The 26,146-nt window shown below is 33.2% G+C and overlaps 1 protein-coding gene across 3 annotated transcripts in view; it reads left to right on the top strand.

Annotated features, from left to right (window-relative positions):
- The window catches only part of LOC106720324 (terminal nucleotidyltransferase 5C), a 144,696-nt gene that overhangs the window by 2,029 nt on the left and 116,521 nt on the right, over positions 1-26,146 (top strand). For 2 of the 3 annotated variants that reach the window (XM_014514954.2, XM_014514953.2), the window contains exon 2: positions 24,516-24,947. In XM_014514954.2, coding sequence (XP_014370440.1) covers positions 24,591-24,947 — 357 coding nt within the window. In that variant the 5' untranslated portion in view covers positions 24,516-24,590. Of the gene's footprint in view, positions 1-10,485; positions 10,494-24,515; positions 24,948-26,146 lie in introns of those variants that run through there. The other variant, XM_014514955.2, reaches the window with a different exon arrangement.

Raw genomic sequence — 26,146 nt, 5'->3', positions numbered from 1 at the left:
TAACTTAATATGCTATTAGATGCTTATTATATCCTGAAAATAACGTATCGTCATCATCTATAGAGGAAGGTTGGTAAAGTTTGTACTATTCCTCCAAACATCATTTTTTATTTTTCTTTTCTTTTAAAAAGTTAAGAGAGGAATAAAGTTATATTTTGTTTCCTATTTCATTTGTCAACAATAACGTCATCGCAAAATAATTAGAAGAGACTGACATATTTACTTTATGTAATGAAGTTTTTTTTCAAGTATGGCTTCTCCGCTTGACGTCAAAGTACTGAAGCATCGGGGCCATAGATATTATGTTTTAAGACAATGAGACTTGAATTGCCGTAACATTATATTGCTAACAATAATCATTTCACTGTACAAAGACAGATACTCTTGTTCTACTTTGAAATAATTCCACGATAAACACAATTAGGTTAGGTTTGGCAAATGGATATTTTGACAATTCAGACGTTGGACATACTGGTCCTTAGAGGCCGATTGAGTTCGTTACAAGACTACTGTGTTCGAAATACAAAAAGTGAACGTTTCGCTTTTCGATATTTATTTGGTTTCTATTGTTTGATTATTGAAAGATATACGATTACCAAAATTATTGTAATAATAAAGTACATACAGCAAAGATATTTAGTTTTATGTAGAAATATAGCAAAATTATGTAGCAGGTATAATCTGAAATTATTTGAGAAATAAACTTATTGATTTAATTTCGGTCGAAGCCAAGTTAGATTTAGAACATTGAATCATAAAACAATATTAAACAGAAAAGTTCTACATTAATATGGGTTACGTACGATTAAAACTGGCTGCCAAAAACTTATACAAGTTTTCCCTATGATTTATATGTTAGTTTTTACTTCAAGTCGACTAAATTATAACAACGTATTTGCGGTCAAATTAACTAATGTCTGACTAATGTTGAATACAAAACGAGATTTTAATATTAATCAAATTAAATAACAAAATTATAATTAATTGTAATATATCTAAAAATAGTATAATCTTTTAAATGCTGTTTTATAATTAAAGACAAGATCTTAAATAGTTTTAAGTATAAAATAATAATCAAATCTTTTGCTTCTTGCGTCGTCCCTGCGGCCGGAGCGGGCCTAAAGTTTGATCCAGCTACTTTGCCGATGTTTACGGTGTAATGAATCTTGCAAACTCCCGACGACCGTCTTCAACTAATTCGGTTACAAGTTAGTAGAATAATTAACAGGGCTGTCTTCGGCCGCGGATCAATTTGCCTCGTTCGCCTCTTTTGTTTGTTCAAACCGCTGGTTTCATTCAATATGATTATTTAATTGATGATAGGGCTTTCAAATTGCTTCGACAACATCTCGACCTACCGTATGGTTTCGAGGGATGGTACGGTCTATCTTTAGTTGAATTTAAACAAATGTCTCGTTAAAAAGTATGATTTAAAAATACAGTGTGTTGCGAATCATGGAGGTGAACGATAATATATAAGTAATATACTTGCTTATTTGCCTCCTGTGCAATAAATATCATGTTATATACTTATCTAAATAAAAGTTTAAAATCTCCAATTACAAACAGAATCATACGTACATGGATCAAAAAAAATCCAATATATAAAGTCAAAAACACTGGCAAGTGACAAACGGAACCTGAACTTAATCAGTAAAATCGCTTATAAATCGATTAGAGTAAAAAAAAACATCTCTACGTGTACGCTACTTCAATTATATCTCTGGATGTGATTGTATCGCCAATCACATTAACTCTATTTTGAGCAAGTTGACCTTTACAATACAAACATTTGTACATTTCTCTTTATTTTATTAACTTCATGTTGTAGATTGATTGTTATAAATAACAATGTTAAATGAAAAAGTTTTATTTACTTAGTCATAGGTAGACTTATATATAACGATACGTTATAATTCAAATTGTTTACTAGTAGAACACGGTATGGGTTGCAATCTACGTGTAAATACATTTATATTAGTAGAGTTGGAGTGTCATATAAACATATAAAAAAACAATCTCATATATCGTACACATGAGGTATTTATGTAGCTGATATTGAAAAACCATTTTTTATTTTTATCCGTCTATCTATAAGTCTGTCGCAAGCTCGCAAGATCGCCTTTGGAACGGCTGGACCGTAATGACGGATAAGTTGCTGATGCACGCAGGCATATTATAGACTACTTTCTTAATTTTCCCTTCCCGTTGAAATTAGTCAATAGATGTACTACGTAACATAAAAGTAATAAATAAAAGATTTATTGTACGTTATATAAAAAATTACATTTTAATAATAATTTTACGTGGATATTTAAAAATAAATCTACATTGGTCGTTTTAACGAGGTTTAACGATACGCTCGAAGTGATATGACATATCTCTCAGTTATTACATGTCGAATCACTGAATAACAAAGATCCAACAGACCCTTATAAAGGTTATAAGCGATTTCTATCTGCTGAGAATATTTTAACCTTTGACATTTGATAGATCATTCCAAAAAGTTCTTCCAACATAGTTATTCTTTTTTAAGACTTACGGGTATTTCGATTTCCTAAAAAATATAATGTACACTTTCATAACTGGAGTGACAAGTAGGCTGTCAACTCAATAAACGAAAAAAAAATCCACGACCCTAAGACATTGATGTCGAACCCGTAGCTCAAATATGCATCATTCAAACCTGAAGACATGACAACCCTAGTAACAAGGCTTAAGTGAGTAGTTAAGTTGAGGACGGACGAACTAGACGAAATCATATTGAAAAAACGCTATATTTTATTTAAAGTTTCGATAGGCTGGATATATTGTACCCAGCTTTAGAACTGCCAGCGATTTACTTATCTCTCGCATCCTTATCTAGTCTGTTGTCTCCATACGCCTTGCAATGCCTTGCGAAAGGACGACATTATGTGAGTTTAAAAATATTATTAAATACGATTCTAACAATTTATTTTCAAGGTTATGTTGAAGTTTAATCCTTTCTGTCTTCTTTCTGAATTTACATAAATTCTAAATAAGCCGACCTCGTCCAGTCTTATAAAGAGACGCAGGATGCGCTCAGGAATGCCCTCTAGTGTCTTTTAAAGGAAATACAGTATTATAATAAGCTTGCAGTTAATTCAAAGCATGTTAATGAATTCTTTGGCACATAACTTACATGAGTATGCAAAGCTTGTTAATGGATTAAGAGTCGAGATAAAGAAATTAAGTTAATATTTCTTTAACAACTTTGCCATTTTTAATATTCTATACCACATTTTTACAACACTGTTTCCAATCATTTTACTCTCTTAGAATATCGTTTAGTATTGATATAAAATGGCTGTAACTATTAAGAAATCATGCATAAGCCTACAAATATTTATGGTGATTATGCATGGTGTTCTCTGACCCTGACCACTACACCTTCCGGCTGACACACGAGGTCAGCAGGACATTACAGTATTGTGTAACTTCGACCATTAAAACAGTGGTTTACTTTTTTGTTTGTGATATTTCTTTTAGTAGTATTGCTTCTCTTGCTACGTTTTAGGATATCAAAGGACTGTATTAAAGTAAAGCTTTTGGTGTACGACGAGCTTTTTAAAAGTTTATCTTGTGTCTTATAAAGTTAGCAAACGAGCAAGCGGTCATCTGAATTCGCCGAAATACCGGAGCGACCGTGTCCCATGCCTTCCTTTAATCAACGAAGGAGAGGACAAATAGAAAAAGGATATTTCTCTACGCATGCCTTCCTCCGCCATATCCACTTCTCCTTTCCCCCTGTGAGAAGAGAACGTGGACTAAAATTAGGCTTCCGGCACGCACACTTATCAGACTGTACGCGGAATTGCTTCCAATTCACGGTTGTCTTCTGTGTGGTCGTGGTATATCACCGGTCTACCCGGCCTATTCGTGTACCTAACAAATATTGTTGTTGCGGGATCACGTTGAAGTAAGAATTTGAATATATTGTTAACTTTATTTATTAAAGTTTTCATCATACTATTTATTCATGTTTAACTAAAACTGTATAAATTTTCGTATAATTTTATCGTTTAAGCATTCGTAGTACTACGTAATAATTTCTCTATAAATATATAAATACTATGTTAAAATATTATTTATTGCTCGTGAAATCTAATTAGCAAATTTTGACAACGCCCCGTGTCCGGGGTCGCCGCGGAAACCTTTACGTAATAAACATGTTAATTTCTAAAAAATTATGCTTTCGGAACACTGATTCGGGTCCAAATGTTGAGTTTTAAGTGTGTGGCAATGTTTTAACGTTTTATTACGAAGTAATAACGATTGATCTGAAAACAAACAGTTTTATAAAATATTAGAATTTATACTTTTGACTTTCGTAAATTGAAATAGAAAGTGTTAGATAAATCTAATAATAATAACATCTCAAACGAGCGGCCGGTGTATAAAAATAAATGAGACAAGGACCAACTTACATTAACGGACTGAAAATTGAAATATATTAAAATTTTAGTGACCTGATGATTACTGACCCATGTGACTGGGTGAAGTCAATCATTTCAGAGCTAATTCAATTAAACAATTATCGTGCTATTTGTTATATTGACCAGTTAAATAAAAAATGTATCAATTTCGTCAGAATTTATTATTAATATATTTGTTATTTGTAGGTAAACTCCATTTTATTTGCTGGCATTTAGGAGGCAATCGTGAATGACGTAAAACTGCTTGCTCCAGAGTGGGCGGTACAATACACAATCACTTTTGAATTTCTCATTTTTGTGTTTTATTTTTAGAACAATGAATAATACGGGATTAAAAATACAACATTTAAAATTAAAAATGAATGAAAACATACTTTCAACAGTCGTGTATAAAGCAAGGAGGAAAAAACATATTACAACATTGCATTAACTTTCAGTGGATAAATTTTATTCACTTGATATACAAGTGTCAGGAAACGACTAAAATATAAAATATAAACCTTGAAATACAGTGGATCGAAATTATTAAAAGAAATGAAATTGAATTACACCGTAACTAATATTGTTATATGTGTAACGTATTAACTCGGAACGATACGAAATGAAAAAACGCTGTTTATAATTGTACGCAAACATTTTCACTTTCAACTCCGGAGTTATTGTATAACTAGCTGTCACCCGCGACTACATCCGCGCGGATTTAAAAAAAACGTGTTAAGTAACCTATATGTTCTTCCAGACTATGTTCTACATCTGTGCCAAATTTTATGAAGATCCGTTGATTCGTTCCGGAGATACCTTCAAACAAACATCCATCCATCCATCTAAATATTTGAATTAATAATATTAGTAAGATACAATATAAAGCATGTATGAATTTTATACAAAAATACCTTTTTACTATATGTGGTAAGACAACGTCGAAGGCTCACAGGTTAAACACTTGACTTGTAATCTACACGTCCTGGGTTCAAATCCTGCCATGTACCAATTTGTTTTTCGATTTACATATGTATCTGAAGTTCTTACGGTGAAGGAAAACATCGTGATGCAACTTAAAGTCAACCAACCCGCAATGAGCTAACGCGGTTGAGTATGGCCTAGTAGTGGCCCCTAACTTAGGGTAGGCTCCGAGCCCTTCAGTGGGGACCTATAGTGACCTGATGATGAGATGTGGCAAACTCTGTTTAATATGATATTTTTTTATGTTTCTATAAGGTTTTTGACATGTCTCATATTGTAAACTGGCTTACTGTCGGTCGGATATTGTGTTAAAAAGTGCACTTTAGCATTCAGCTCTTAGGTTTAACTAAAAAAACAAAAGTCCCATGAAACCTTGAAAAAATACACGATTATATTTTGCTATATTTATACAAATGATATGAATTCATCTACATGCGTTTATACAAAAAACTCGTAAAAGAATCCAACATAACTATAAGAAGCATAACGAACAAGTTTATTTATCAATAGTGGCATCGTTATGTTGGCAATACTTATCGATCCGCTTGATAACAGGCATTGTGGTAGAGTTGCATTGCGCCGCCGTGTTGGTAACGCATTACACTGATAAAGCTTGCCCGTGGAGAATGCCAAGGTTGCTTTTCTATACGCTGGAATGTTGAGCGCTAGTATACGGAGGTCCGGTTTATCGTGGCTACAGCATTAGGTATATTGGACCTAGATTAACGTACTACATTACAATGCTCTACTTTTTATAGGGAGCGTCGGTGGCTCAGGGGTTAAGCACTTGACTTGCAATCTGCAGGTCCATTACGGTGAAGGAAAACATCGTGCAACCTGCACATATCTGAGAAGAAATTCAATGATATGTGAAGTCAAGAAACCCGCACTTGGCCAGCGTGGTTGACTATTGCCTACTCACCCCTAACTTGGGGTAGGCTCCGAGCCCCTCGGTGTGGACGTATAGTGAGCTGATGATCATGACTTTTTATAATATAAGGTGGCAAATGAGCAAGCGGCCACCTAAATTCACCAAATTATTGGAGGGACCGCTGCCCATAGACATTCGAATTTGCAGATGTGTTGCCAACCTGTTAACCGTCAGAAAGAATTTCCGCTTCATATGCGACCATTCCGCTCAATTCACCTCCCCTTACCATCCCTTAAAAGAAAAAGGTTGGAAAATAAAGATAATTAAATAGGACCAAAATTAGGTCTCCGTTACGCACACTCATCAGACGAAATGTGTAATTTCTTCCACTTCACGTCTTTCGTCTGTGTGGTCGTCGTATTTCACCGGGCGAGTCGGCCAATTCGTGCAATAAATATCATTGTTGCTGATTCTACCACTGTTAAAAAGTTAGTTCACCTTTTACTAACTTAAAGGCAAAGTAAGTGAATACCTCCAATAATAATCTTTATATTATTATTATTAGAGGTGTTCAAGAGAAAGTGTGTAGTATCTATGGGGAAAAATCTTTGTGTAATAAATAACTGAAAACTATAAAAGATAAAGTTACTGTAGTAGAAATCTCCGATCCTTAAAGTAAGTTACTAATCCCTATTTGAGAGGAGTTGTACAGACCTGTTTAAGAGCATTCTATAGAGTCTTGAGAACATGAGTCTTATTAGAATTCAGGTAAACGTAATCTAATAAAAAAGTCTTTTATATCTTTCTGTTGGAATTAAAAGAGCGGAATCTAAATTTTGTGTGCAAGACTTTCGTTACAGCGGGCTTCATTTACAATTCAAATGTTGATGTTTTAACATCACACTGTATACTAAATTACATAACGCTCGTACAACTCTTCCTGGTTCTTTGTAGTTTGACTTTTTTACCTCATCAATTTCGTTTCATTTTTTTAACACAGTTTTATTTATTTTAATGATAATTTCATATGTAGAGTAAGACTAGACCTAATTGAAAAGTTATTTTATGTAAGGTCGTTGTATTAAATTTGTTCTATCTAAGTTCCAAAATATCTTATCTGTGTTGTAACATTTTAATGTATTGCACAGATGTCGCTAGTGTGTCAGATCATGACTAGAACTGTGTTCTTAGACTATTTTTAATTTTTTAATTATAGTTACGGAGTTCAGTAAGTCATGTAAACTTGTTAATAACAAAGTGCTTGTTTGTTATTAATCGTTTAGTCATTTATCTTAATTATTTCTGTTTTATGTATGCATTTTATTGTTTAAATTACTGTTTTTTGTTTTTGTTTTGTAAAATAAGTATTATTCTTGCTTCTTTTCCATCTTTTTTCGGACACAAATTTACGTATTATTGTAGATGTTTTATAGAATAAATGTGAACCTTTCACATAAGTGCCTCCGACGACAATCCTTGTTCAATTTTGCTGAAAAAAGTCACCCAGAAAGTTACGAACCATTCGGTACCGTCATTTAGCACGGTGCTGGCACACCTATCTTACCTCCACATTCATACATCTGCTCATGCATACTAGTTGAAACAAATCGATAATGCCCTAAATATTTGTGTAGTAAAGTTAAGTATATTTATGCCATAGAGTTTGTCGCATCGTAGGTAAGTGCGCGTAGGCGTTGATACCTGTTATCAGCGCTCGTAGGCCGCGGCCGGAGGAATAATGCGTACGACCACTTCATACTCAGCCCGCTCCCACGCAACTAAGTAGGTACTGACTTAGTGCATATTAATCACCTAAATGTATTTTGATATTAATCATATTATCGTTACGATTATCATAAACAACGCTCGTTATAATTAACTTTGATATTTAGTTTTACATTTGGTAAAAGCGTCTTTGTAATTTTATGGATCAGCGAAAATTGCTATGAACCAGCAAGACCTGAGACTTAAATGTAGTTCTGTAAGCTTGATACAGCTTGTGTTGATCTCGTTCTCCCTTTCATTGTACAAATCGTAAGGGATAGGTAATGTGTAAAATATAGCAGCGAGCGGCCTCGTTTAGCCTTTATTGAAGTATCTACATCGCTGCGCCGCACGATTTCTCGTTATATGCTCCAACGCGTTGCATTTATTCATCGCACGATCAGCCGGCACAATACTGTGACAGTACCGCCATCTACAGGCAAAGATATATTACGATATTACGCAGCAAGAAGAAAATAGATTTCATAACAAAACATTCTCACACTACACTAAAAATTAAAACTAACATATAAAAAAACATACCCTAGTACATTTAAAATAAAAACAATTACGTCATTCTTACTGTGTTTACTACATTACGTTATTCGTACTTAACGTGAATAAAACTTTACAGACGAATTGAGAACATCTTCCTTTTTTGAATTCGGTTAACGGTTATTAAAGTTCAAATTTCAGTTCTTTACATTAACGTTTATAATTTTTGAAGATAGAAGGAACTTAATTACACATTGAGGCGCATACTTTACTTTTTTTATGATTTTCACTAATATATTAAAGAATTGCAAAAAAGTTATTCATAACTATTTCATGCTTAGGATTGCATAGTTTTAGGTTTATTTGCGAGACTTTGAAATAACCTGTTTATTTTATGTAGTGCAAGTATTTTAAAAATATTTTAAGTGGAATATTTATAGAATTACCACTTTAAGTGGTTGTGTTGTCAACTGAGTTGCGGATAGTTGAGCGCCGTGTTCGGGCAGTCACTAATTCGCTCCGCGCCTCCGAACATGGCTATGCCAATACGTAACCATTATCTGGGTAACTGAGCTTTGGTTTTAATCGTTTCCTCTGTTGGCTTAGGTTTAACATTAGATACTATATTCAGTGAGATTTAGTTAATATTGGAAATACTACATTTAAATCGTGAGTAGTTTTTTTATTGGAAAAATTAAAGTAATTGGTACTTTGGTAATATCAGATTATTTAAAATAGTTATTAAAATTAATAATAGCATTTTTTTATATAAATTACTTTAATTATAAATTCTTGTACCTCAGAAAAATGATTACTAAAGACTTAAAATAATAAACAAACCGTTAAGCTCGTCTGAAAGTATACATTTCTTAGATTTCAAATCAACACAGACAATATGCAGATTTATTAGAAAACTCTGAGTGTCGGAGAAACGTTTTGGGTATATTCTTACACCTGTGACATTACAAGTGCCCTTGTTCGGATGTTCTAAGGGCCGGTGGTTTTGTGTTGACAGGGTATTAACCCAGGCGAAGGGCTGCGTGTGGACAGGCACGCCGCAGTCGCTCTCGCACCAATCACCTGCGCCTTACTTTCACTGGTCGAGTGACGCAAGCGCACTAAGAACTCGCGGCTTAGAGCTTTTGGAAATATCTTTACGAAATCTTTAGTTTCTTGCATTTCATTTTAGTTGCAAATTGTGTCAAAACAGTTACAGTAATAATGAGTCAAATTTACTTATTCGTTATCCAGTTAATTTAGTGTTCAACACCTCATTTTTCTTTCCGTACCTCGAATAGAAAAAAACGGAACTCTTATCACTTTGTTGATCATCAGTTTGTCTGTCTGCCAAGACCCTTTTCTAAAGAACTCGTAGAAGTATCAAGCTGGAATTTATATCAAATATTCAGGTCTACTGTTCCGTAGAGCTGTAAAAAAATCAAACTTCTAAGCCGACGCAATAAAAGGATTTTCGACATTCTCAACTGAATCAAAAGCTACAGAGTTTTACCTTATATACCTTCAGGTTTGTACGGAATAATATTAATGTAGATAAAATTACTATATCTGAATATTAAAAAAAATTGATGAATTAAACTTAGCATAGTATGGAAGTGTACAATAAAAAAAAACAAAATAGTATCACTGTTTTATATTTTTATATGTGGGAGTTTGTTTATAATACATTTTATGTGTATTTAAGATGTTATTATGTAATTATAATAATGTAGTTAACTTGTATTCTTGGAATTTTTGTCCGCCATTGTTTAGATACAAGTCGTCGTATTGAGATATTTAATATTTATTTCTAAGAATTAACTTCGTCGGATAAAAAGTTCATTGTTTGTTATAACGTTATTATTCCGTTTAATTAAAGCTAATTTATTTTATACTTAGGGAGCGTCGGTGGCTCAGGGGTTAAGTGCTTAACTTGCAATCTGCAGGTCCTGGGTTCGAATCCTGCCATGTACCAATGTGTTTTTCGAATCTCGATTTACATATGTACATTTATCTGACGTTTTTACGGTGAAGAAAAACATCGTGATGCTGCACATATCTGAGAAGAAATTAAATGATATGTGTGAAGTCAAACCACACTGGGCAAGCATAGTTGACTGTGGCCTAGTTACCCCTAACTTAGGGGCTAGGTTCGGAGCCCCTCAGTGGGGATATATAGTGAGCTGATGATGATATTTAATACTTAGAGCAATTTATATATATAATTTTTATTATTATAAGCCATTAATAAGTTCAGATTCAAGACTTAGTAAAGAACAGAGACACGATACTCTTGATTTTGTTTTGGGAACTCCTATGAATTTTTTTGATAGTAAAATGGGTTGGAATGTCTATTCATTTAAATTCTTCTTGCTATATCTATTCGCTCAGTTTAAGTTAGAGAAGGGATGAACAAAGCAATGTTTACGTAACCTGCAGAAAAGAAACCTTATTAGTTCAGACGGTGGAATTATTAGTCACTTAATGCTACTTAGTTACAACTTAGTGTTTACCAGAGACCTATATTATATAGGTTATTAATATTACTTTTTGTTATGATAAATATTTTAAAATCTATATGGTGCAATTAAGATTATATTAAGTAATCATTATCATCAGCTCACTATACGTCCCCACTGAGGGGTTCGGAGCTTACCCTAAGTTAGGGGTGACTAGGCCATAATCAACCACGCTGGCCGAGTGCGGGTTTGTTGACTTCACACATATTATTGAATTTCTTCTCAGATATGTGCAGCATCACGATGTTTTCCTTCATCATAAGAACGTCGGATAAATGTGTATATGTAAATCGATAATCGAAAAACACATTGGTACATGGCGGGATTCGAACCCATAACCTGCAGATTGCAAGTCGAGCACTTAACCCCTGAGTCACCTACGCTTTATTAAGTAATTATGTTACAATATAAAATTTCACCTGAATAAATTAACAGAAATTCTAACTACTTAATGCCTATGGGTACCGCATACGAGTCGGCGTTGAGGCAGGTCAGTTGCACGCCAAAGCACGGCACGGCACTGTACAGTACGCCAAATATACTGTGTCATTTTCAGATAAGAATTTTTAATGCACAAACAGATTTGTGTGTGAATGTTTAATAGTACCATGCACTCTTCGCACAAATGAAAGATAGATTCAATTGTTTAATTACAGCTTTAAAAAAGTTATATAGACTTTTTTGTTTGACTGTTAACTTAGAAATCGTATAATAATTGTTGCAAGATAGTCAAGTAATAGCATTTTGTGTACGAAACATGATTGTTGTTTAATTGAGTCATCAAAAACATATTTTGATCCAATTATTAATTTACATCTTTATTCTAAGAATGTTAACCTAAAAATAGCCAACACTAAAACAAAAACAAATACAACTCGTACAAAAGAAAATCAGAGTAAAGAATATTCATTCATTCATTTATCTTGAGAGGTTTGAATAATCTCAGAGCGAGATATATTGAAATATTTTTCTACGCCGTATGCTATTTTAGATATTTACTAGCTGTCGCCCGCGACTCCGTCCGCGCGCAGTTAAAAAAAAATGAAAAATAGATGTTGGCCGATTCTCAGACCTACTGAATATGCTCACAAAATTTCATGAGAATCGGTCAAGCCGTTTCGGAGGAGTACAGGAACGAAAACTGTGACACGAGAATTTTATATATTATATTAGATATTGAAATCCGTACGCGTATGTTGCCGTCTATATGAGCTTTGATCTAAATAGTTCATATTTACAATTGATAATTGAATTATCCTAATCTTTAGTTCGTCAATTTAAGCAATAAATTAATAAGAGTAATATCCGATAGTATTTATAACATCGCATTGTTTATACGGCGTTTAGCCGGAGCCTATGCTCCGCCATACACGTCATTTTAACCGATATCATGTTAAACGTTGTCTAGTATGTCGTGTTTTTTTAGAATTCTCTTTTAATATTTGATTTTGTGACATAAGTCACGTAGCTATGATCTAGCCGGGCGGTTCAGTGACTGGAAACATTTTGACACACATACCGTTTAAACCACTATTACTACCTAATGCATAATGTATACCAACCTTATCGTATACCAACGTATCTCCGGTTGCTAAGTACAGGGAAAAAACTAAAGAATCCAGCAAAATATATTCACAATGCATTTGAAATGTTAACAATCAATATAACATATATTTGACAACGAAGTTGTGAACAATCAATTTTGTAACCAACGTAATAGTTTTAAGAGTCACGACGAATGTACGAGTAAATAACCGCAGAACGCGTTCGGAACAAATAAATAGTTATGTACAAAAGTGAGTGCCCAAGGCTGACTAGTTCGTACACCGCTCGTTCGGCTCACGTGCTCATTGTAAAACACACCCTATTCCATATATGTTTAAGTTATAAAAACGCAAGTTATTAATAATCCGTGACAGTTCCCGCCAGTAATGGAACTTGCTTTCCTTGTGCGCTAGAATTTATTTGATTTATTGTGCATTTAAAATATTACTTGTAAATAATATTTTGGAGCGGATAATTATAGGATTTTTTTTGATTTAGAACAATGTTGGCATTTTAAGTAATACTTGATTCGTATCATATGAAGGTTTCTTATTAACTTGTGAAGTTTACTCGTGGATGCTGGATCTCGATGAATTCCCAACCCAAGTTTATTTTAAATAACTTCATATAAAATGCATTAATGACTTGCTTTAAGTCCTTTTTCTTCTCATTTAATTTCACACCTTATATTTCGATTTTTGCAACATCTACAAAAAATTCTGCATAAAATTTCGCGTGTACGGTCTAATAATTTCTAATACTTAATAATAATTGATTGAGTCAGATTTAATTAAATTGTGTTAACGAGAAGGTTTTACTTTTCACAATATTAGAACTCAACTGATTTCGCGAGCTAACTTTGTATACTGGTATTTGTTGGAATTGCAACCGAGGCACAGATCTTGGTCGTGCCAGCGATGGCAACGACGGGTGTTTTTGCGATGATTTCCCCACAACTGCATGTAGCTACACTGGTTGCCATGCGGGATCTTATTCTAATAAAACTCGATTAGAAGTGCCTTTTCTGGAATTAGAACAATAATGCAAGTTAACCCTGTTCATGCTGATGTGTTGCTATATTAGTAGACTTGAATATCGTTCGCTGATAGTCTATAAAATATATTTAAATACAAACTATGTTTTTTCGGTTTGATACGACTTTTTCCAGCATGAAATGAAACCGCTTTGATGTTCTTTTGTCTTTTAGATTTATTTTTTTAATCTATGGTACATTTTAATGCATGCCGAGTTTAGCGTGTTCTAAATAAGAGATGTGACGTGACGTAAACGATAGTAAGATCCACGATTAGGTTTATATTATGTATACGCGCCGTTGATTTAAACAGTAGATTACATTAATATATTCAACTAACTCTCTAATATTATTAAATAACATATAAGATCGGACGGAACATATAAACATGGATTTTGAATCATATATAGTATAAACTATCAAATGCAAGACATTGATACTTTTTATATGATACTAGCTGTAGCCCGCGACTCCGTCCGCGCGCAATTAAAAAAACAAAATGGGGGGGGTATGAAAAATAGATGTTGGCCGATTCTCAGACCTACTGAATATGCTCACAAAATTTCATGAGAATCGGTCAAGCCGTTTCGGAGGAGTACGCTTACGAAAACTGTGACACGAGAATTTTATATATTAGAAAGATGATGGCGAACGAGCAAGCTGCCATTTGAACACCCTGAAATAGCGACGCGACCGTAATCCATAGACTTCCGCAATTTTATTTGTGTTGCCTACCTTTAATCAACAGAGAAGGGGACGCTTAGAAAGAAAACATTTCCCCGTTCTATGTGTCCCCTCCTACATCAAATCTACTTCCACTTCCCATCTTTTGCTTGGAAGGGAAATTGGAAGTGAAAATGGGAGTAAATTAGGTCTCGGCATATTAGAAGTATTTAGACTTTAATTTGTCACGTTGGCCATGTGCACATGTGCATCACGATGTTTATTTTTCACGTAAGAACATCGGATATATTTTGGTCGATAATAATGTCTAACCTAAATTTTAACATTATGTAAATTAAATAACAATGTTCTAGTTAACATGATAAGCTTTTATTTATCCATATGACATTAAATTAAAAATAAATTGGAATTGAATAAAAATGAAGTAAACACAAACATGCAACTACAGGATGTTTATTTTAACGAACGTAATTATGTTAACGATAAGTGTACTATAATTACAATGATAACGGTAAAAAGGTTTGACAAATTAAATGTTATAAGGAAGTTATTTACTTCGGGTAGTCTTTAATGCATCAGCCTTTTTCTTAATTAAATGCATTCTTGATAACTTAAAAAAAAACATTTTTTAAAATTATAAAACAGAATTAAAATTTTATCTTATGCCAGTAACACTATTATTAAATTGTCTTCCTCCAAAGACAATGTCTACAAAAAAAACACTCGTAACGAGTAGACTGAGACAGTAATGGACCTCTGCGGCTTTCATTCCAGTATTTTCCATCCCCATTTGTAGTCAATGTGATAATATGTTGATATCAACAGTTGAAAAAATAACTTTAAACATATGGTGATTAAAAATAAATTCTGTTTGCAGCAAATATAAATTAAAAACTTGAAAATTACGTATTAGAAAGCTGACACAAATTAGATAAGTTAACAAAACTAGTTATTTTAATTAAGTAATAGTTATAAACTAATTCTAATCGCAAATATCCGATAATGGCAACCCTAGATTGCGTCTGTGCATGCGAAAACAAGTTATTTCTAAAATTTGCAGTCTCATTTGCACTCTATCGATACTTTTTTTTAGTGTTTAATTGTAGACTATCAATATACAATTACGTTCTCAGTTTTATTTATTTTTTATTCTTGCAGAATTATTAGCCGACTTCAAAAAGAAGGGGGTTATCAATTCGACTGTATTTTTTTTCATTAAAGTTTTCTTTTCGATAAAGGAAGTACATAGTAAATGTGTTCTGTGAATTTCAACTGCACACGTTTTCGCTGTGTTTATAAATAGATTTTAAGAGATGCTAATTCTGTTTTTATGCAGGTGGGACGATAGTGGAAACTCACCGTACAATATCGTATTTGAAATGGTCCCGCGCAGCTCGACGCATGTCCGACACAGCGATATCCGTATTTACAAAATGGCCGATATAATTAAAAATGTCGGCTGCAGTGACGTTTGGCGCGCAATGTGTCGCGTCATTAATGCGCACGTATTCAATACAATACGCTTTCTTCTCTTCAGATTTGTTCTAATGAATGAACCACGGCTACTATTCTGTTAAATATTATAATGATAAATTTAAGATTGAAGACAATGTCACACAATAATTTCCTATTTATGGTTCGTGGCAGATTAAGTCAGTCAAAGGGAAAAAATGCGTAAAATTTTTTTTTAGTTTCCGTCAAAACATTACTATGGAGATTGTCAAATGTTTTACGTGTTTGTTATCCGCGAGGCGACTCGGACTGTGTTGTCATTACCTTGCCATTGCTTGGACGTTTTCAAAATGTTTAATCATTGTCTATGGCCGGTGTTTAATAGACATCTATGGTATTCCAAGCGGGAGTCGTTGTGTTTTAATCAAAATATTTTGAACTATTTTAAATCCTGTTAGATGTAACTCTAAATGTTTTATGTTTTGTTATTGATAAGGATAATGACCTTTAAATGTTTAATCAAATAAAATCCAACCTCAGGCCTTAAGTGGTCTGTTTTATAATATAAATTAGTAACAAGTGTGCATAATATTTTATGAACATATTCTATTAATCCCTTTTCCATTATCGAAGTTAAGTTAGGTTAGTTAGGCATCTTCGGAAGTGTTTTTAATTAAATAGTGGTAGAAGCCAGTAACAACTACATCTGTTGCACGAATTGGTCGGCTCGCACAGTGAAATACCACGACCATACACAGGCGTGAAGTGGAAGAAATTCCGCGTTTTGTCTGATGAATGTGGTGTCGGAGGTCTAATTTTAGCCTCTTTCCCTTTCCACCCTTTTCTTATAAAGAAAGGATGGGAAGGGGAAGTGGATTTCTCGGAGTAGGCGATGTATAGGAATAGAAAATATTCTCATTTTGTGCATCCCTTCCTCCGTCGATTAGAGGTAGGCAACGCATCTGCACTGACGGATGTCTAAGGGCGGCGGTCGCCTCGCTATTGCGGCGAATCCAGGTGGCCGTTTGCTCGTTTGCCACCTTATGATATAAAAAATATCAACGTCTGTGAAAACGTTATAAAAATGAAACAAGATTGAAAAGAAATCATCATTTATTTACATTTATGGATAAATCCAAATCTGCTATAAGTATGTGCTTGGATATTAATAACTTTAAAACAGATAGGAGATATAGTGGATATTGTAAAATTGGAATACGTGATATTTGCACTTAGGTTATATTTAAATTTATAATTTAATTATAATTAAATTTAAATTTATAATTTAATTATAATTAAATTATAAATAATTTAATATAATTTTTAATTTAAATTTATAATTTAATTATAATAATGCACTTGTACTCGTATATGACGATTAACTGTCATTACATTTTACGTTTATGTGTAGACTAAATATTGTTAAAATATGTTATTACATTGAATTGCTAATATCTATATCAATTAGGTAAGGCGCGTTGTGAAAGCAATTTGCACGTGGGTGTAGTTATCGAACGATAGACTGCGATCGATAATTTTCTGATTTTGCAACAAACATCGTTCCGAATGCGAAATATTAACGGTGCATTTATATTTTACGAACTGCCCGATTTCGTACAGAAGTAATGATAATTACATGACCGTATACAATTCTAATAGAAAATGCAATGGACTACATGTCACCTACCTTTGCGCTTTTCTTTTTTATATTATTAAGGTGGTAAACGAGCAAGCTGCCTCCTATAGGCATCCGTAATTGCAGATGCGTTGCCTACCTTTAATCGACAGTGAAATATTCCGCACAGAAAGAGAATATTTTCCCTTCCTATGCGTCAATTCCAATTCCCCTTTCCATAGTTTCCTTCTAAGAGAAGGGTGGTAAGTGAGTGTGGACTAAAATTAGGCCTCTAGAATGCACCTTCATCAGACTGTACGCGGGATTACTTCCACTTCACGCCTGTCTTCTGTGTGGTCGTGGTATCGCACCGGGCGAGCCAGACCATTAGTACAACAGATGTTGTTGTTGGCGTATACCACTGTATATAAATTTAAAGTACAAAGTCTATGCTTATATATACCACGTACTTTTATTGCAGTTTTAATTGCAGAAATACTTTTAAGTAAATAATTTTTTCTCTATTTTTTCTAAGAAAATGACCAGGATATCAATATGTTTGTGTACGAGCGATTAGGAGTGAATACAACAATAATAACAATTGTTACTTTATACAAACTTAGTATTTTGACAAATTTACATTTAAGACAGAAATGTAGGTCGACTATTATACCCGAACGATTTGCTTCCTTCACATATATTATAAATTAACAAAACAAAATCTTGATGAAAAAAACAACAGTAAATAATGAAATAAAAGGAAAATGTTAAGAAAAAAAATTCGTGGTTGCACCGAGGGATTTGGGAGTGGTCTCGGAATGCTCGATGAAAAAAACAGAGCAGGAATGAGGCAAGATATTATTTCCCCAGTTGCAAACTCCTGACTTATTACAAATGTACAACATATTTCGTTGTTACAACGTTCAACTTTTTAATTTCAATATTTTTTTTATGTTTCAATATTTTTTTACAATTTAATTTTGTAAAAAAGTACTCATTTTTTTTGTCCTTTTATTGTTAAAAGTAATAAATTTTGGCGATGCCATAATCTTGACAAAAATACGAAATTACTTTGTTTTTGAAATAGGTCGGAATTTGGCGATTTTTTTTATATGTTAAAGCTTAAAAATGTTGTATGAAGAACTTTGAAGAAAAGTTGTAACTCGTCAGTAATTACTTGTCAACTTTTAATGTTAAATTGTAACACGATAGGTCTAAAAGAGCAGGTCTATTTCATAGATAAAAAGTAGTTCGCGCTAAAATAATGTTTTCTTTTCATCTTGTAGTAGTTTTTGTGATTTGAGAGAAATTACATTTGTAATTTTCATGTGTAGATTAAACATCAACGAGCGCTGGACCGGAAAATGAGAGTTCCCGACTCTGAGGGTCACATTTCTTAGCTTTATAATGGAATCTGTGATGAATGAACGTTATATGTACGCACAATGTTGTTATTTGAAGTAAATTCAAATGAAAAAGTTCCACTGATTTCCGGTTTCTTGCTTAATTTTTCCCCCCTTTTTGGCTTTATTACTTCTCCAAAGTTTAATAATTTCGCGTGTTTGCTAAAAATAAATGTGTAATATATTTGCATTTTAATTTTTATATCGTAAATAAACGTATGTTACTTTCTTATTATTGGTTTCTGAGACCAAAATCCTTTAAATATACATCCTCATCCCTCTCATTATTATGTATATGTCACACAGGATTATGATATTAGTAACCAACGATTAATGAGATAGTTTTCTTCACTTCATTGTTTCGTGAATAAGCTTTTGTAAAATTAATTTTAATAAATAAGTAATAGTTAATTGATGTAATGTTCACATGTGGAATGAAGTCTGCAATGTGTTACGGCAGAGCATGGGTTTGCCGTGGGAGCGCAGGGAGAATTATTGCGGAAAACAATATGTAGGGTAGCCATCTTTCTATATCACTATGGTAAAAGTTCACTTTTAAATTAATTTAAAAATGTTTGACATCTTAAACAGTTATAGAAATTGTTATTGTTTATTATAAATTCAAAGCTTTCAAAGTTTTTTTTTTTTTTAGGAGTAAATGTAATTATACAGTGTTTTTTATTATTTTTTATTTTGATTGTTGTACAAATTTAGTTAACCTTTTAAATAAAGTACACTGTCGTTTTCGCTGTTTGAAAAAAGTATAAATAGGATTTTCGTCATTTTTGTAAAAAAAAAACATTAAATAGCGGAATTAAGCATATTTTTAGAGTAACAAAATAGCAAAATAGAGACGATGGACTGTCCGTATGGCGTTGTCGACGTGGCCACGCTGTCATCATGGGTTTGGCGCGACGCCAGTTGCAACAAGTGGCAGCGGCCTTCAGGGTTCAATGTATTTTAGCGCCGGTACAAGTTCAGGGCCGCGTTATGTCATCACCGCGTATGACAAAAATATTACCCTATAAACGTGTTTACGAGCTAAAACAATGACATTTTTACGTTGCGTTTATGTTCGAAGAGGGTAGGTAATGAAATGGAACTCGTATGCCGTCATATGCATTTATAACCATACTTATGGGTTTTTTACTTTTAATAATGTCACACATAATTTAATAAGCTCGATGGAAAGAAGATAGAGATTGCTATTTCTTTCTTTAGGCACATTCTTTATAAGTTAAAGAGAATATTTCACTCACGTACCACTGTAATTATTGTAGATTACTTTTAACATATTAATGCGTACAAATGAAGTAAAACTAACATATCTCGTAAATGGCTCAGTAACACAACAACATTTAGTATTTGTACGGCTTCCAGAATTCTTTATTATAAGGCCTAGGTCTGACCTAGAACCTTGAATGAGGCACAATACCGCAGAGTACAGTCTCAGCTTTGCATGAATGAGAGTATCAAGATTTCGGTATAACTTAGTTTTCCACTACCAAAATATAGATTTAAAATTCATATTTTATCTATGTTTCTTCAAAGACAAAGAAAGGGATGACAATGATATGTTTTTGTTATATCTCACCTGTCTCATTTACTTATAAAACTTTTTTTTGATCTTCTTGTTTTTATTGTTATTTTTTGATTTAATACTCTTGGGCATTTAAGCCTTATAACCTATACTTATAAGAGATAGGCTTTTTAACGGTCCATATCTAATTGTATCTCGTTTGTAATGTTTCATTTTAAAGTAGACAAAGGAATGCGTCAGCGTCGAGCGGTAATCTTGTTAAAACTTTAACTGAAACGACGCTACGTTTTATTATTGCGCGGCGCACTCTTCAAAAGCAATCTCTTACTCGTATTCAACATCCTCTGATATGAAATATTATATAGATGATATCACAGATTTAAATGTTGTAGGAAGCTGTGTTTATTTTTCTATTTTCACCAATTAATTACTAACGTATATATTATTGATTTGATGAAAAGTTTTGGACGAAATGTGACATTTTCAAAACTAGTCACCTATAAAAGAAACGTATTATTATTTAACGTGTTTTACTATTTAAATGCTAAATAAATGTGTTATTATTGATCCTGTACGTTTCCGCAAACCTATTGCATAACTTTATAGCGAAATTGTCTGCATGTTAAATAATGATGTGAACGAACGAAATACGATTTAGAAAAATTAACACGTATTCATTTTACGACTCAGTTACCCGATCGCGTAAAAACTATCGTAATCGTTTTGAGAGAAAGATTTAAAATTGCGTTCACGCGTTTGTTGTGCGGCTGCAACTTATCAAATGCCGTCCGAGTCATCTGACGTGGCATTAAGCCAATGGAACATTCGCTTAAAGTTCAACCTTGTAGCCTTGTGGCTGGATGTAGTTGTGCAACCTACTGCTACATGACGTGATCTAAAGATTTGGAATTGCATTTTTGCATTACATTTTTACTTGCATAGACTTAACACATTCCTTTTCGCTTCTATTTTTTCATATCCAAGGGAACTCGCGTTAGGAGATGCAGAACTTTTTAATTTCTACACTTTTAGGAACGGACATATTTTATGGTTTTTGATATAAACAAAAAGTGGTGATGTTTTTTTCTACAAATCATTACGGACATAAATCCTATGTTTATTTCGTTTCTTGTTACATTTTTGTTTTAGTTGAAGTTATATTAAATTAATGGCATACATCATTTAGCAAAAATCTAAATATAGTTCACCATCAAAATGATGACTGTTTAATATTTTACTAAATTAGTGTTGAAATACCAATAATAAGGAAATTGAAACAGAATAAATAAACACGGCAAATTCTTCCCGCCTAAATTACTGTCAATGTGACATTCAGACGCCATTAAGAATGTTGATTATTTTTCCTTTTCATTAAACATTGTTTACGCGGCAAGTGCCGGGTTCGGGGAGGGGAGGTGAGACTTGTTGCTCCCGGCCTGTCCTTGACACAGTATCTGGGTTACTGGGATAGCAGAACCACTTGTTGCTGCAAGTGCGAGAGAAACAGATGATCGTGGAAGACAGAGAGATTATTCCCGAATTCGATATGTGGTTTTAGTTGAAAGTCATCTACTGTTCTATACCATTTACTTTATATGGAAAGGTATTATAAAAGTTTAGGTGTCTTATTACGTCTTTCTGTAAGAGGCATATTGAGATAATTTATGAATAAGTATTTAAATTACTTTTTTCACATTAATTAAATGCCGATATTATTCTGATTTATGATTTTTATTGTTACATAAAATGAGTTGAACTAAAAATTGCGTCTTAAAGAAATAAATTGCATATCTATACAAAATAACTAACATTTTAGAAGCACATATACTAGTTGATATAAAGCCAGAAAAACCTTTTAGCGAAGCTTAATTTGCAAAATAAACGATACAAGGAAAATCGTTGACATATAAAGGAACGAGTAATGGCAGATTACAATAATCCCAGCTGATGTTTTTGACACACATTTTAGGATAAACATTTCATATGCATATAAAATGTGACACAATATTTGAATAGGTTAATAATAAATGTAACTATAATGGAATATATACGACCCGCATTTCTCTTAGGAACCGGTGCTAAGAAGTTCGACGAAGGTTAAAGATAAAACACACAGACTAATATTCCTTTATTTGAAAATCTAGGAATAGAAATCACTTCTAAAAATAACGTACTTGCCATTTAATGTCTTGTCATTCGTTGATTTACATAAATCTATGTATCAACATAAATTCTTAGAAATAAAACGATAAGAATAACTCTTATTTAGCAGTAATTATGCGTAGTTGGTATAGATGTAGAAAAAGGCGGGAGAGATGTGCCAGGACTGCGTCAAATTTCGTCGTATTTGACCATTTTCTCTGTGTTCGAAATTTGAATATTTTCGCTTAGCGACTAAAATCGTTTACGTTGCCTTGCGTATAAAGGGCCATAACATTTGACTACAGTTTAAAGATTAATGTATCTTATTTATAGCCGCGTCTAAACGAAGTTAAAGTATAATTCCATCAGTTCATTTTTATTCAGTTTCATGTAAATTGCCAGATGTAGTAAAATGTAATAAGATGTGAAAATGTTTCTTCTTCTTGTCTAAACTTGATGTAAATTTATTACACATTGTAAATGCTGTTTTGTATTTTATTTATTTAACTATAATAAAAATTGATATAAAAAGGTTCTACAACAGTATTATAAACATGTATTAAGTATTTGCAGGTTCTATTAAAGCTTGAAGTGGTATTGAACAAATGCAAAGTACCGTGCCGCTTTCGTAACGTCGATTTTAACATTTTGCGTCATCTTTCAATCATAACGTAATTCTATTTAAATGTCAACCTTCACTATTAACTTATTACTGAAACTCTTACAACCGTACATACACATATTATACGGCTTTTGCCTTTATTAGGAAACGGAAGGTAAAGAGATGGGAGTTACGATATTTTTCAAACTAAATCTGATTGTAAATTCTACAACTTTTGATTACTTAATGTCATTTGCTAGTAAATATTTCTCGTAGTTTTGTATTAAACTCAAAAACTGTTATAATTATTTATTAAATGGCTTACCAAATTTATTCATTAAGGCTTCCGAATTAGTTTTTCTGGTCTAATGTATTGCAAAAAAGGTGTTATGGATTTAAAATTATATGTTTTATTTAATTGGAAGTTTCAAGTGACTAGCGTTAAGTTTTTTACTGACATAACTGGGTTAGTTGTTAGTGTTTAGTATTCAAGCATTTATCAGCTGACAGGGGGCGGGCAGACTGCAAGAACTGACAGGCGGACTATTATTGAAGAATTTAAGTTAGCGCAAGTCATTTATACGTACTCTGATATTGTAACATATAAATAAGAAGCATAAATAACATACAAATATACTAAGAGTCCTTATTTTCATAGCAAATTATCTTTAATGCGATTTCTGGCTATATCAAAGCTTAGCAGGTATTTTCAGGATGTACAGTCACCTTCATATGCAGTGCACTTCGCCACTAAGTCTGTCCCTTCTTATAAATAAACTAGTACATACGTTGGTGTCCTGCACTGTACCTCTCATTATATTATTAGATTATTTTATTAGACAACATTTACCGACTTTTATTTTTTCAAGACGTTCAAACGATTATCGCTAAACGTCTTAAAAAGTACATTCCTATTAATAAAGTACTGTTGTGTAAATAACGCGTTGTAATCGATTTTCTTCACTATAATATATGAATGAAATCGAATTTGCTTTTCTAAATATTGTCGTGACTTCCTGATTATTATTCACAGCCGCTACACTCAATTAAATATCTACGTTAGATACGTTTCGCATACAAAAAACCTTATGTTTATTAATTCGTAGAAGGTCAGTGTTTCGAGAGTGAAAGTCTGGTAGAGTCGACTCGCCGAAAATAAAAGTGTCTTTTGGCCTATTTACTGTGTTATGAAGCTACTTATTTAGCTCTTAATGTTTTTCTGAAAAATATTATATGCAAATAAATATGCATTAAAAGACAAAATTAAAATTACATTCGTATCGTAGCTATAAGCATTACAATATGCATTAACAAATCTTTTTACATATCTAATTCTACATATTAATTCAAGTATCCAAATATTTTTTTATTATTTGTACTTTGCATATTTTTGTATAAATCAAGCAATCGACTTATAAATTTCTTTGTCCTCAGGGCGGCACAGTGACATATCGCGTTGTGGACCAGCATGTAGTGGATAGTACACGGAGCACGCACGACACAATCAAAATGACCGACCTCATGGTGCCGGACTGCATCGAGGATGAGGGGTTCGACTACGACATCAAAACCCCTGACATCGTGGCTGACGACATGACGGAGTCGGGCTATCAAGAGGGGTCAGAGACTAGCTATGGGGAGCGGCGGGACTCTGGGGCTGGCGAAGGCGATGGGGAAGGGGATTCGGACAGTGGAGTGGATGGCAGCAGCGGTTGCGGGAGCGGGTGTGCCGATGATTGCCCGGTAGTGTCCATCAACGACGCTGTGGCCTACTACGACGATATCCGGCCGCGCCGCCGACCCGCGCCTCAACTCAACTTCTACCACCTCGACATCGAGAGGATGGCCTTGGACGCAGTTGTTCAGGTCAGTAAATCTTACTGTTACTAATATTTTTTAGATGAACAACTTCTACAGAAGACAGTAGAGAGTTTAAGATTAATTTTTCGTATATTAGGACCGTAACCTCTTTAGTTGAATGAAGAATTGCTATCAATAGTGCATGAAAATTATGAATTACGACCATAATTTAAATCTGATGGTTACTTTTAAATATGATCATATTGTCAAATGTAGTACCATAACACTAGTTCAGTCTTGTTTTGTAATGTTTAGTATCGATTTGTATCGATTAGGCGTTTCTCTTATCACGGATGAGATAAACATAAAGCGCTTAGACGCCAAGTCATGTAAATATATCATATAATGTCCGTCAAGCAAATTATACGAACATAAACCAGGTTTATTTTAGTTCGATAGTTAAGTTGTCATAACTAAGATCATTTTAACTTAGCACTTACGCAAATGTCTTGTTAATATCTCGAAATGTGAATTGGCTAAGAACTAGTGCACTAAGGCGTTGTAGTGACGGGGTTATATTAGATAATACTAAGAAACAAAGCCTTTACGTCCACAGAATCCATGATGTAGAGAAAGGCTGTTGCAGATAAAAGCGTTTTGTAACAAACTATACATTTACGTAACATTTTGCTCTAATAATAAGTTTCGAGTACGTCTGACTTACAGATAGGAGTTCTCTATTTGTAGATAATATCTTTAGATTGCGCAATACTTCTGTAATTATTTAGTTTTAATGTATTGTAGCTACGAAAGTAATAAGAGTTAATTTTGTGAACATTATTGTGTGTAATAGTTTGTTATACACAGTTGTAAGTATTAATTTTATAACTAGCTTTCGCCCGCGATTCCGTCCGCGCGGAATTAAAAAGAAACTTATGTTCTTCCAGACTATGTTCTACATTTGTGCCAAATTTCATCAAGATCCGTTCAGCTGTTCCGGAGATAACTTCAAACAAACATCCATCTATTCATTCATCTAAATTAAATTTCTGTGGGTTTTAATAGCGTTATTGTGACTATTTTATAATAATCAAGATCAACTCTATTTGGTTTTATAACTGACCATTTAAATGAACTGTATCTGTCGGGAAGATATGAAGAGATCACTTGAAAAAATCTCAAAGTATACTCTGCAATAATAAGTACAACTACGATGTGAATTGCAAATACTGTATTTTACATTGTCATGCATATCCTTTTGAAGC

Source organism: Papilio machaon, chromosome 8, assembly GCF_912999745.1.
Source record: "Papilio machaon chromosome 8, ilPapMach1.1, whole genome shotgun sequence".
Taxonomy (NCBI): domain Eukaryota; kingdom Metazoa; phylum Arthropoda; class Insecta; order Lepidoptera; family Papilionidae; genus Papilio; species Papilio machaon.
This window is presented reverse-complemented; position numbering and strand designations above follow the sequence as displayed.